The sequence below is a fragment of the Cyanistes caeruleus genome, chromosome 6 (assembly GCF_971803275.1).
Source record: "Cyanistes caeruleus chromosome 6, bCyaCae1.hap1.1, whole genome shotgun sequence".
NCBI lineage: Eukaryota > Metazoa > Chordata > Aves > Passeriformes > Paridae > Cyanistes > Cyanistes caeruleus.
Window position 1 is genome coordinate 62,246,476 of NC_141706.1, and position 14,505 is coordinate 62,260,980.

At 37.3% G+C, this 14,505-nt stretch overlaps 1 protein-coding gene across 12 annotated transcripts in view; it reads left to right on the top strand.

Annotated features, from left to right (window-relative positions):
* PPP2R5E (protein phosphatase 2 regulatory subunit B'epsilon) overlaps positions 1–14,505 on the top strand; it is a 74,225-nt gene that overhangs the window by 37,679 nt on the left and 22,041 nt on the right. For all 12 annotated transcript variants that reach the window (XM_023927383.2, XM_023927385.2, XM_086894283.1 and 9 more), the window contains one exon: positions 8,313–8,509. In XM_023927383.2, the coding sequence (XP_023783151.2) occupies positions 8,313–8,509 (197 nt within the window). The remainder of the gene's footprint in view (positions 1–8,312; positions 8,510–14,505) is intronic.

Below are 14,505 nucleotides of genomic sequence, written 5' to 3' on the forward strand. Positions count from 1 at the left end.
GCAATTAAAAATACACCAAAAAGCACCTTGAAGAGCTGTTAGAGATTTTAAAGAAAAGGGAGACAGCAGTAGGGGAATTTCCATGGAGCATGAAGCTACCATTGTGCAGCTTTGCAGTATATTGGGTGTTTTGAAAAATGCCTGGGAAAACGAGGTGGCTTTGCTTACATGGTGTTCCTGCCTCTGGTCTTTGGGATGTGATTTAGGGTAGAGGAGCTGAACACGTAGGTAAGTTCAACTTACTTTGCATTTGCTCTACCTGGAGCTTTTGCTATTCAAATATCTACAGGAAAACCTGACTTTAATTCTGGTGTGCTGCTCCTCCTGGTAAGGGATGAAAGGAGCTGGAGGGCTCTGCACTGGAGGAACACCAGCTAGAACTGAGCAGAGGTGTAAGGAGTAACACTTAGTGACTAATCCCAGAGCCTCATGAAACCCAACTGCAAGGATTTCCCATGTAGAGTCAGTCTTGTGTTTGTAACCGAGCATGATGCTAAAATTTGGGAGATCTGAGTTTGTGGATGTCTTGATTCTTACACTGAGAATGTTCTAACAGCCCTGGGAGTTGCAAAGCATGAGCTGATTGTACTGTGTTTTAGTGTTGTCTCCCAGGTTTGGGATTTTCTTTATACATCTGGCTAAATTAAAAGGTTAGTGTCAGAAAAAAACCAGAAGCAATAAACCATCTGTGAAAAACAAAAAACCAAAGGGAAAAATGCTTATGTTTATATACAGGTAGAATTTAGAAAACAAACAGTGGGGATTTTTTTGGTGTTTTTTTCTTTCTTTTAATAAAGAACATTTACAATCCATTGCTTTTTGTTCCCCTTTCTTGGAGAAGACTTTGAAAAGTGACAATTAAGTGTTTCATATGTCATCAGTGCTTGATGGTATTAGGCAGAAAGTGTGTGGCAGAGGTATCCTGGTAATTTCTTCACTGCCTCAGTTCAGTGTTTTCAAGTGGCAGGACAGACATTGTTCAGCAAACTCAGTGACTTTGGTTGAGTGAAGGGTAGCTTGTACTTTGAAAGTGCAATTCAGTAAAAACCTACTTAAAACAACTGGCATGAGCTTTCTGAGCCAATATAAAAGAAACTTGAGTCAGTCCAAGAAACTGGCTGCAGTAACTCTCAGTGTTTCAGCAAAGTATTTTTGTCTTCTTTTGGTACTTTATGTCATGTGTTCAATTTAAGGAATTGAAATAATATTTATGTGTATTTTTGCCAGCCTTCTTCCCTTGAAAAAAAAAAAAAGAAATCACTAAAAATTGTTTTTGAAATATTAGTAAAAGCTGGGAGGGGAGAGAGCTAAAGCAACCTGCAAAATCTTTGATCAGCCTGGGGCTTAAATATAAGTGTTAATTTGATGTCTAGGCAAACTCACCCTAAGTAATGTAATTCGATATATTAAAGATGTCAGAGTGTCAAGAATCTCCAGATATGTGGGTGCTTAATCAGATCTAGCCCCTAACCTCTAACTCCTTCATTCTTGTTTTACTTAAACACTTTGAGCTACTACTTTTTTCCTTTTAAAATGCTCTAGTCCAAACATTTTTTTCTTCCATCTTCCTAGTCTCCTGCTCTACCTCATTCTCTCTCTTGTGGTCTTTTAATAATTTATGTTTGTTTCCCTGCCTTTAATTTCCTTCTGTCTACCCTCCTCATAATATTCACAGCCTCTTTGCTGTTCTTCCATCTCTGCTGAATTTTTTTGGTACACTCATCTACTTGCTTCTTTTCCATTAATTTTGCTCTGAAATCTTGTCATTTAAATAATTTTCCCTACCTTCTCTTTCACCTTCTTTGACCTGGATAATTTTTGGCTTGAATGGACTTACAGGTAGAATAGGTAAGCTTTGACTGTCTTGGAATTATTTCATTAAACTCATCCCAGTTCTTGAAGAACTAATGGGAAAATGTTGAAAACGTTGTAAGTTTACCTAAACATGAAGTTATTGCTGCTTGATTATGAAGAGACATGGTTCTGCTGAGTGGTGATTATCAGTCCAAGCATAAGGGATGCTATATAGGCCAAATATCTTGAGTCTCTATTTTTGTGGGACAGCAGTTGGTGTACCAAAATACCCTGGCAGTCTTGTCTTCCATCAATTGCTCAGGAATTCTCACTATCCACCATGTATTTCCTTGATTACATATCATTATCTGAGATGTTTGATCTGTTTCATAACAGATTCCTTGTGTAGGTCAGTGATGAGTGAGAGCACCCAAACTTCTAAAACCTAGAATCCCTTGGAGTCTCTCTGCTCACTTGAGGGTGCACATCATCAATGCCAATTTGCACTAATACAGAGCTTTTGCAGTGAGTATTCATGGAATAATGTTTTGTTATGGCTCATAAATAGCTTTGACAACCAGGCTTGTGGTCTTGGTTCACTTCCAAGTTGAAAGATGTTCACAGCACACACATCATTGGTGAGAATGAACAAGTATTGGTCACAGGTTAACAAACCGTAGCCCAAAGGAGTCTTCTCCTTGAAATTTTGCAGTGGCTCTGGATTGAGCTGCATGAAAATGAAGAGACTTAAATTATTGCCTGCACCATGCCTGCTGTGGGAATAGGCAAAAGATTCAACTGAAACTTCATAAAGTATAAAATTTAAAAATATGGTTTATTAAATTCTTTGTAAATTTGTAGCCCTTCATCCATGTATTTTTTTTATTCAGGGGATTAAACTTGAGGTACCACATATGTAAGTGAAAGCAGAATTTTGATTAATATATCTACATTGCAAAATTTGGGCAGTTTATGTGACTGAGAATACGTCTATTAAGGAGTACCCAGTGTTGTTTGTAATGCTGCCCCATCTGCACTCAAGGCACTTAAATGATAAGTTAGGTCAACACTGAGTTTAGAATACCCACCCCACTAAATGGTTATTGAATATCTGTGAAATGACTGGGGAGTGTTATAAGCAGTGGAGGGATTTGTGGATCCAGAAGCTCTGTGGACCTACCCAGAGACTCCCACTTGGTGAGAATTTGCTCAGTTTGAGTAGGGGCAAATGTATGTCCAGGGAAATAGTTCTTAATTTTGTGACAGATTATTTGAATAGATGCTGTTTATCAGGAAATTGGTGAATTCTGCAACTGCATTGCATTTCTGATCACACAGTTTGAATGTGCTGGAAATTGTATGGTAAAGTGCTTTTTCTTTCTGAGTGTGTTCACTCAGGAAAGTCAGCTTGAGCTTGTCCCACTATATTTATTGCTGTGTGAATAATTGTACTGGTTAGATTTTACATATTTGGAACACAGTGCCTAACTGCTGCCCTGCCTGTATAATTATTAAGTCTAGAGAATGGGTTGGGAAAACAGCTTTGAGAAAACCACCTCTTCTAAATGAATGATTACTGACTTGACAAAGCATTCATAATATTGACAGGCAGTTAGGAAAATTAAATCAATGCAATCAGGGTAGTGATTATTTTTCTCAAGAAATGTTTGTGTAAGAAAAAGAGGGCAAACATTAGTACTTTTTGGAATGTTAAGAACAATATTCTGCTGTGAAAAGTGACCTATAGAAATGTGGTTGTTCCGTATTTCAGGACTGTACCTTAGGGAAAGCTCTGAGCTGGGTGTCACTAGACCTTTTCTTGAAGTCAGGTTTGCAAAGAAAACCAAAAGACTTTTGAATTCAAATTTGCCAGTTTTATTGGAATGAAACCTAGAAAGTTAACTTCTTCCAAAATAAAATCTTCAGTGATTTGTGAAGGTTAGCTGTAGCAGAGTTTTATGCACCAGTGCCCTCTTTGTGCAGTTAAGTCCTTGATGCAGTATTTGCTTATATTCAATGTGATTTGGTGAGTGGCAGCAAAGCAGGACAGTTTGGTGTTTGGGAGATTTTTTTGTCACAAGGAGATTTTACTTAAGTAAAAAGAAAAAGAATTGTGCTGGGTTTACTTAGTAACAGGAAGATACAAAAATTGAAGAAGAGTTGAAGAATTATTTTGCTGTAATTAGTCAAAAGGGAAAGTTGAAATTTTGCAACTAAATTGAAAGAGGAAACAATCTCAGAGGTTGAGTGAATGCAGAGTTCTCAGATATTGGGACATTATAAGGAAGTTCTTCAAATTAATGTGAATCAAAATGTTACTTTTAGTCTCTCTTCCCTATTTTGGACTTATTTTGGCTTTAGTATGTGTTTTTATTTTTTGTGTTTAATGTGGTGTTTGCTTTTACTATCATACAAGATGATGATGATGCTAATTCTCTATGCAAATGTCACCTTCAAGCTAGTGAATACCAGTAATGTATATAGTGGAAGCAATAGTTATTCTGAGAGCATTTTTATTTTAATGATTCATAAATGTTCTGATAGTGCATATGTGGGTGAAGGGTAGCATGTGTGAGCATACTCTAGTTTTGCTTAATACCTCATACGTAATGTGCATATTTTGTCATGTTTTATTCTGATTTTGGGCCCTGTATTGCTCTGTGTCTGCAATCCCTTGGCTTTTCCTCACAGTTGCCATGCTGCTTTGAGCAGCTCAGTCCTTCACTATATCTTCACTTCCCAGCATTGTATCCTTCATTGCAAAACTACAGGCAGGAGTGGATCAGGGAGCTGATCCCCCCCTTCCTGGTTGTTCACCTGCCAGGGAGAGGAGAGCCAGAGCTCACTTCCCTGGATGCAGTTTCTCTGGTGCATAGTTGGTTTCCTACAATGCAAAATGAGTTCCTTGTAAATTACTTTAATTAAAACATGAATGTAGTATAAACGTTAATATGTTTTTATTGATGTTAGAGACTTGCAATAAAAGTGTGCTATTGCATTTTTATGTCTTTACTTGATAAAGGAATGCAGAAGGCAGAGACTGATGAGAAGGGATGGGCTGGTTGGATTAGGATTATTTTGGGAAAAGGCTATTATGAGAGAAACAGAATTACTTTAGCCTTTTTAGACTTAGTATTTCAGCCCTTGCAGTAAAAAGTGCTGGTCCATGTGTAAAAAAAATTATAGCACTTCCTGTCAGTTTTTTCTGATAACTTTATAAAAACTTGACTTTAAAGCTCTGATTCTGTCTTGATAATCAGCATTCAGATGTACTAGTGCATGCTTTCGCTAAGCCGATTTCCTTTGAATACTCACTGTATTTCAAAAGCTCTGTACAGTTTTAAATGGCTAAAGAGAAAACTGACAAGCCTGAAAATTAAATTGTAGCAAAGACCTGAAAATGAGGAGAGTTCTCACAGTCATCCAGACAGAAATTTATCTTGCTTTAAATTTTGGTTGTAATAAATGTGTACTCCTCTGTGCATTTGACATAAATCACACACGCCACTTAATAGAGTCGCTTTGATTTTATTTTATAGGTTATTAAAGTATTATGTGTATTTACACAGATTTATTAGAGCAGTTGCTCAATTTTCTGTTCTTTCATGTGAAAGTGGATACGTTGGTAATATTGCAGGTTATTAAATTTTGGGACCTAAATGTTTGGCTGTGTGTTAGAATGGGAGCAAAATTCATTGAAAGCTGTGAGTATCTGCTGAGAAGAAAAGGGTTTGCTGTTTTTCATCAGCGAACTGAGAACATCTCTAGGGAACCTTGTGTTTCATTCCAAGTTGCTGCATTGAGAAGTTCAGGAGTTCTGCTGTGGGGTCTGTAGGTATGTGCCCCAAATACCAGCAAAAGAACCCCCCACCCCAAAATCTCAAACCAGCTAATGCCATGGTCTGTGTGGGAAAGCTGGGAACATAGGATACTGATTTTATTAATTTGTACCACCCTTCTCTTGTGTTAGGACACTGTAATTTTTCAAGTATGTTTACTCTCATATACTCTCCCTGTTTCCAAGTACAAAAACCCCCTGGCATTAGGTGTTACCCTGTCCCCAAGGCATCCCAGATTCCCAGGAACATTGTTTCGCTCAATGATTTTTCTCAGCTCAGGGTTGTATTCCCTAGTGTGAGTGGCAACTTGCTTAATAAAGAAAAGCAGATACGACCAGAACAATTGGTTTGTGGGGTTTTATTCTGTGGGGCTTTGAGGTTTTTTTGTTGTTTGTTTGCAGGTTTTTTGGTTGGCTGTGGTTTGGTTTTTCTTAGCTTCCCCTATGGTTCATAAGGCCTGTTGACGTAGTCAGACTGGCATGAATTTCATGGAGGGTTTTAGAGTGGTTTTTCTTAAGAAGAATGTAATTATATTTTTTGTTTTGTTCCCACACCTCCAGATACTGGAGAAAGAAAAAGAAAACAAACTTTTATGAATTATTTTAATGCTTTGGTAATTTTAAAATTTTTATTTAATACGAACTGTGCTTAAAATGAGTGTAATCTTGAGTCATATATATGAGTCTGGTTTTAACTTGTGCTGAATTGTATCCTAATGGATTCCCACTTGATTTCAGCCTGTTTTTCTTTAACTGTAATCTCCTTGTTATGTGTCCTTTTACACGTAAAAGTCATGTAGAACAGTGCAACCAAAACCCCATTATGGTAACAACATAGATTGTATTGATACCTTTTAATTATTGTCAAGGTCTGTGGTGGATTACAGGTGAAATAAAGAAGAAAGAGTGTAAATTTTAAAAATAAAGCTTTTGAAAAGTAACCAATTGCACTTTTTAATTTTTTTATTTTTTTCCCCTTTCTTTCAGCCTGTATGTAAGGGTGTCTTTGGAAGCAATTTTTCATCATTTAACTGTTGTCTGCTTGTTAATAACAGTGAACTCTGAAGTCCATTCTTCTCTCTATTATTTGAAGGCAGGTAGTCAAGAGAGCAGTCACAGAACTCCGCTTCCCCAGGCCCTTTATGTCCTGCAGGGCTGTAACCTTAGAAGAGTGGTGTGTAGAAATGGTCTTTTTTGTTGTGGGTGAAGGCTGACGAGTTTCTCTGTCTCCTTGGCTCATCTTAGGTTTCAGCTCTGCCTCCTCTGAGGTGTTTGAATGTGAGAGAGAGCTGGCCAGCAGAATGGCTTTAGGGTGCCTGCTTTGGGGTCTTCAGTATTCTAGAGGTGTTTGTGGATGATTCTTCTTCCATGTAGATTCCCTGCTGAATCCTGTCACCACTTCAGTGCTGTAAACAGAAACAGGTTGAACAAACCGTTGCAACTTTATTTGTACTGCAATCCATGTTTATTTTTTTTAGTGTTTAAGCACTGGTTTTAATTAAATTGAAGCACTCTGTTTAAGCAAAATAGATTCATGTCTTAAGTCTTAAAACTACCATACAATTACTAACACCTCCCAGCATTTGCCAAGTATTCCTTACTATGACTTGTGTCAGCAATGAGAAGTTTCATCTTAGATGGGCCTTTTAGAAGTCCAGGTTTTAAGAAATAAACATAAATTCTATTAAAGCTTTTTTAAAGTGAGATCAGGAAGGTCACCCAATGGATTTGGTGCTGAGGCAGACATTGATGCCTTAAATAAAACCAGGTAGCTCAAAGAAAGTGATGTGCTGCCTGGACTGAGGACAGACCTTTAGAGTAAAAATGTGGATTTCATTTCTGCAACTTTCTGCTGTTGCTATCCTCTTGTGTACATGGACATTGGATAAATTAAGCTGTCTCTGTATTATTTTGATGCATTTGTAAAGTAACCAACAACTAAGAAGCTGACACTCCTTTTATTATTGTATTAAGTTTTTTTCATTTGCTGAGAATTAAGAAAACAGAGTAAAAGTAATGAGTTCTGCTTACTTTATTGGTCAAGCACATATTATTTTTTGTGAAAATGTTCCTATTGATGCATTTTATGTGTTCATAGTACAGCAAAAAAAATCCTCACTGTATTTCAGTGAAATTGATTTTGCTATGGGAAGTGTCAACGTGGGGGTAATGATTGATACTCAAAACTTGTTTGTGGAATTTTGGTCTTGCTGTGTATTCATATATATATGTGTTCATGTATATTCATACAGGCTTATAAATGACGCAGTGTTTTTAGAAATACAAATTAATCAAGCTTGATGTGTTTGACAGTTCTTTCATCCTTCTTTGGAGTTTAAGTTAACGATGGTAAATACCAGCCTCCAGTCAAAGTAGTTGTTCAGTGTAAAATTAAGTCTTGAATGCTGGTGTGTTTCCTTTCTCTACTTCAGCCTGGACTTTCTTGGTGAACTTTATTTTCCTAATAGCAGTTGATGATTAAATTCCTTCTGCAGTACGTTCAAGATCTCAAACACACAATAGCAATACAGTTCCTGTAAATGCTTAATTTGTTAATCTGAGCTCTGTTTAACAAGAATTGTATGAATACTGCTTTCCTTTGAAATTGATCTTCAAAAAGAAGTCCTGTTTTGTATAATAAGATGCCAGACTCACAAAGATTTCCTTTCTTGTTTCATAGACGTTCCATCTTCAGAGCAGCCTGAACTGTTCCTAAAGAAACTTCAACAGTGCTGTGTCATTTTTGACTTCATGGACACGCTTTCAGACCTTAAAATGAAAGAATACAAGCGCTCCACTCTTAATGAACTGGTGGACTACATTACAATAAGCAGAGGCTGTTTGACAGAGCAGACTTACCCTGAAGTAGTTAGAATGGTGAGTTCTTTCTTTCTCATGGTCTCTTTTTAAATCCACTTGCAATTTCAGTTATACACTGTGGGCGAAATTGAACCCTGGAGTAGGTGGATTAAATGATGCCTTTGGCTTGTATTTGCTAATAGACATTACTTGGGGATAATTCTCCAAAGACAAAAATATTAATTTTTATATATTTTTAATTAAAGTCAAGTAGATTATGGTTATTATAGTGTCACATAGGTATGAAAGGGGAAACATGGATTGTTTCCTAATGAAGAAAGCCAGCAACCATAAAATCAGAGACCCTCGTATTTCCTCTAATCTACCTTCCCTCTCCTCCCCAGTAAATAATAGAATAATATTTGCAAGTTTCTTATCTTTCTTTGAACTTTCTTCAAGCTCTCGGGTGTCTGCTTTAGGCAGAGATAGCTTAAAGTAAGCATGGATAATAATTTTAAAATAATAAATGCTAAAAACGTTGTATAGGATTGTTGTGAGAATGTCCTGGTATGGTTATGTGGATTCATTGCAGGTGCTGTTAGAGTGAGCAAGATTAATCAACAGCAAAGCCATACCTTATATATAAATTGTTAAATAATAGTGTTTTCAGTGTAAAAATGGAAATGGTATTATATCCTGCATGGTGAAGAATGATCATTGCAACTGGCAAAATCAGTCACTGCTTTAAAATGTTTGTTCTGTGCTACTGTACAGTACCCTAATAACCTGTTAAATGAGGAAGCAATTAATTAAATACAGATTTGGTGATGTTGGTTTCCTAATGGTACTCTGTGATTGTAGAATCCTCTGGCTATGTGCTGTAAGAAGAAAAACATGAATAGTTTTTGCATTGCATTGGGTATGCTTCTCACTCCTTTTCTGATACACAGATACATGCTGTGTTGCTTTGCTTGTTTGTAATACTTAAAAATAGTTGTAAATTGTGACAGAAACATCAAGCAGTTAATCATGAAGGGAAAAAAAGAAACATAATTAAGGGTGTATGAAAAAATCTTAATATGGCTTCTTGATGTGTTTGCATTGTCAGAAAGCCTATGATTATGAGATCAGATTCTTCCCCTTCTCCCTCACTCTCTCCCCCTTCTGCACTGGACCAGTCTTGTGAATGAACTGCATGCTGTGTTATTTCTTCAGTATGTGAACTCACACACTATTCAAATACCAGGCAGAATACAGAATGACTTTTTTTTTTTGCTCAGTTCTTCTGCTGGTGTTGCACTGTAGTATCTAAATGGTTTGCAAATGTTAGTTTAATCTAATGTGTACCCCTTGCGATGAACAAAGTATATCACAACCTTTGCATAGAAAGGATGTTGATGCACAGATAACTTCAGTAAAATGGGTGACTTTTTCTGTGTGTAGCAGATGCCTCCAAACTCATCTCCTCAGAGGATCTGGTAATTTTTTTAGCGTTTCTGTTACTGCGGTTGTATTCTTGCGTTGACTTTGGTTATAGTTTACTGCAGCAACATCTCTTGAATAAAAACTCTCCAAGTTAGTGTTGCCTTAGCTTGGGCCCCAAGAAACAAGAAGAATTTGATTTGTAATTGTTTATAAAGTTTGATTTGAATCATAAATAATAATCTGTGAAACAATATTATCTTGAACTGTGGAAGACTTGTAAGACCCATTTGGAATCATGTCCTACTGTCCCTGCAGTCACTTGCATTGATTCACACAACAGTTTTTAACTTAAGGAAATGATGTATTTCCTAGGGAGTTTGAAATGTGTGGTCTTGAATTATTTCCTTAAATACAGTCTGTATCTACGATACGGAGGAGTTACTGGAAGTAAGGATACAGCCTGAATATTTCCAGTAGATTTCATAGATATTTACTAATGGTGCTTATGAAATTCCAGTTTCACCTTGATCCTTTTTGATAGAAATCTGTTCTCACATCTTTTCCTTTCATTGCATCATGCCCTTTCTTCATCCTGCTTTCTTCTACTTTGCATTTGTGGTGCTGAACCAGGCTTTGCTTAATAAGCAAAGAGACTTTTTTTGTTTTAAGGTTTTATAATATATGAGTGTGTTAACGATCTCTGTTAGTGACCCACAAGGTGTTCGGCTCTATGAAACCTATGAAAAGGTTGCCAAGTAGAATTTTTCAGAAGAGCTGAGATTTTTAATTGCTTCTAAAATACAAGGATTTGAAAAAGTCATATGTGGTAGGCAGATACCTTGTGGATGTTCTTCATGCCGACCATCGAAATTTATGCCATTAAAAGCTTTATCCATGCTTGTAATATCACATGTTTTCATCTTCTTCTCTTGAGCATGTGATATGATGTTGTATATAGCTAAATGTGAAACCACTTGGCTGTTTGTCAACCTGTGTGCAAATCTGCTTCCTTAAACTGCTCTCTTTAGCTTAAAACAGTGTCTGCTATGTTATTTGTTATTCAAAAAAATGAAATAAACCAGAATCTCCTAATGACCACCAGAGCAAGTTGCAGAGGCCTTATCCATGTCATCAATATCAGTTGATGGGGAGAGCAGTTGGGATTTGTGTTAATGGCCATGAGCTGAACAGATCTATTCAGGAGGGCATTGCTCAGCGTGCTTCCCCTGCAGTTTGACGTGTTGTTCAGAAGGGCAGATGACATTCTTTAGAATTAGGCAAGTCTTAGGAAAAATGGCTTTGCCAATTAAGCCACACTCTGCTAAGAAGGAAATGCCAGTAATAAGCCTTTATGAGCCAATAATTGGGCACTTAATCTAAAATATATTCCTGTCTGAGCAAAATGTGGAGGCCTAAACTAATGATGCTGATTTTTACTGGTAGATTAAGTAGTGGTAGTTGACCAAAATAAATGTTTGTTATTATCTGTGGTATCCTGAAGGTTGTATGTGCTAGAGCTGTTTGTGTTTTACGGATGTTGAGACATAGATTGAGGAAACTGATCTATTTAATTTAAAAAATGGACAAAAAAATTGCCAAGCTGTTAAACTGAGAAGTCTGGATGAATCTCTGTTGGTGAGCAACCTTTCAGCTCTCCTACTTGCTTCTTTAGAAATTGTATACCCGGGCCCTGAGGTTTACGCAACATCCCTGTGTGTTTGCCAGCCTACAGGAGATGGCTAATGAAATGCTCTTCAGATACATCTTTCAGAATGGAATAGTGATACTTTGTTCTCTTTTCTAAGTGCTGAAATGCCTCTGGCTTCCCATTGTCATCTTTATCTTTTCTGTAATGGCAAATTGAGTAAAATAAGACTGTAATTTCTCTACAGCCAAAGTGAAACATCATAGGAGATGTCATGTGGTGTAGAAGCTGTGTTAAGCAACACAGGGAAAGAGACTTGGTTAAATCAATACCCAGAAAAAACATACAAAAATGCATTTTAAAGGTCAGATTCTGATTTGGGTTTGTTTCCTCCCCCCCTCCCCCCCCCCCCCTTTTTTTTTCTACTGACATAAATATAGTGAGATTACATTCGTTTTTACTGCAGGTTTGCCTCAACAGATGTGAGGGCAGAGTCTGTTCAGGAGTTTGTTTGTGACAGACCCATTAAACATAAAGAATATCTTGCTAAGCTATGATTTTTTTAGCATGTTGAGGAACCTATTTTTAGGAAGTGTTCTAGCTGTTAGACTTCATAGGCATTATGGTTTTTATATTTTCTATAGATTTAGCTGTGTCTTATGACTAAGTATGACATCTTCAGAGTTTCTGTATTAAAATGTTCTTGGATAGAGATTTTTCTGCAGGTCCACCTATATTCAGTCTTACCTTTTTGATATAACAAAAACCCTGTGTGTGTATATGTTCCTGTGGCTTCTTGTATTGGATTTCAAAATATAATAGTGAATGTTATTTTTAGTTTAAGGGAAATAAATAAAATCATACACTCTCAAAAGAACTGACAAATCATATCCCTTTCTAATGGGATTTTATGTAAGTTCATGAATTGTGTAAAATATTAGGAATTAATCTTGAACATGACTCAGTGGAAGTGGAACAGATTTTGAATCCACCTGAAATGCTGGAAGGAAAATGCCATATCCTTTGACAGCCCCCCCACCCCCCCAAATGTTTTTTGATTAAAAATTGTCATGTAGCTGCAGCCATAATGGAGCAAGCATCTTATTGTTAAAAAAACACATAAAAATCACACCATATTTTAAATTCTGTTCTTTTTTCTTTAGTGTGAGGGTTATCATTTTGTAGAAGCAAGAAAAGAATCTAACTCTGATTTCTTTTATGCATTATTTCCAAATACTTTTGTTAGATGTTTTTGTTATTCCCATTCTTTATACACCTAGCTCATATTAAACGTACAGTGCTTATTAAAAGAAGAGCCTCTGATGTTCTGTACTCCTCTCAAAAAACCAGTTGGAGTCAGCTCCTCTTGCAGCAGTTGTCCTTAATAATTTTTCTGGACAGTCTGTAATTACATTTACCGTGTCCGTTATTCCTGTGGTTGGTTACATAGACCTTGCATCTGTCAGGCTTTATCTGCATAACAGTTCAGTGACTAGGTCTAAAGCAAAGAAATAAACTGGGAAAGTACTTTCTTGTTCCAAGAAGCACGTGAGCTGTATTTATTTTTTTACTCAAAGGACCTTTACATCCCCACACCCTATTTTGGCTGTGTCATCTTCTTAAGTACCTTTAAAGCATTTTGTCTACAGACAAGCATGGTGTTAATCTTCTTCTGAGGGATTGTTTTCCTGAGTTTTGAATTGTATGTTTTGTTCTTCAGTTTGTAGTCCAGGACAGCATGAGTTTCGTAATGCTGTCTAGAGTTCAAGTTCATGTATTGGCAAGCTTTCCCTTAATCTTCTGCCTGCTCTAGAGGTGAGAGGCTCTTTCTGCTGGTACTGTACTTTAATTTGTCCAAGGTATTTGAGCTACTAGTGTGATTGTTCAGACTGTGTTGTAGAATTACCTGGACACAAATTAAATAAATAATTATTCCATTGAAGCATCTGAAAACTTAGGTACAGGGAGATATTGATGAATGGGGTTACTGGTAGGGTACCCAGATATTGTTTGAGTCTAGGTGACCTAGAGTGGAATTGCAGTGAGAAGGCTGTACCCAGGGCTGCTGCCTGGGCTGGGGTCTGGGCTAACACTTCTAATTCAGATCCAGAGTGTTGTAATCCACCTTGGTTCTTGTTAGAGTGAGCAAGATTAGAACAAGGGGTACTGTCTTTAAACTGGAAGGGGAGAGCAAAAGGTAATGGCTTGAATTTGGAAGGGGACAGGGACAGATTATGTGTTAGGATGGAATTCTTGATTGTTAGCTTGGTGAGCCACTGGCACAAGTTACCCAGAGCAGCTGTGGCTGCCCCATCCCTGGAATTGTTGAAGACCAGGTTGGATGGGGCTTGGAGCAGCCTGGGATAGTGGAAAGTGTCTCTGCCTGGGCAGGGTGGATTGGAAGTAGATGACCTGTAAGATCCCTTCCAACCCAAACTGTTGTGTGGTTCTATGAGAAGTTTCAGGGTTTGGAAATTGTTTTGTTTTGTTTTTGTTTTTTTTTTTGATGGGGGGGCAAAGCATCCACGCAGGATTATAGCTGCTGCTTTTTTAAGTGCAAGATAAACACACGTGATGTGGATATTGTACCTAAGCACCAGCTGTTTTGTCCTACAAAGTCTTGTTGTAGTTCTGTCAAGAGAAGCATTGCCCAAGGATCTCAGGTTTGCTGCTTCCTCATCTGTATGGATGGAAGCTGCTACCACCACTGGAGTGGGTGATGGTAAGCTAACAAATTTAGGAGCCCTGATCCAGAGCTAAATTCTTGCAGGTTATTGACTGAATTTTTAGAAGACTTAAAGGTCAAGGGAAAATGAGAAGAATTTCCCCCCAGCCTGTGATCTGGATTGTTGACTGTGTTCACAATCCAATGTAGTTCATTTTGATGCAGCCATGTCAAAAGTAATGTTGCTGGGCAAAAGAAGGCACATAATATTAAGCCCTGAAAGACTGTATTCAGGCAAGCAGTGGTGCAGAAAAGAGCCTGAGCTTTGTGGCTTGCTTA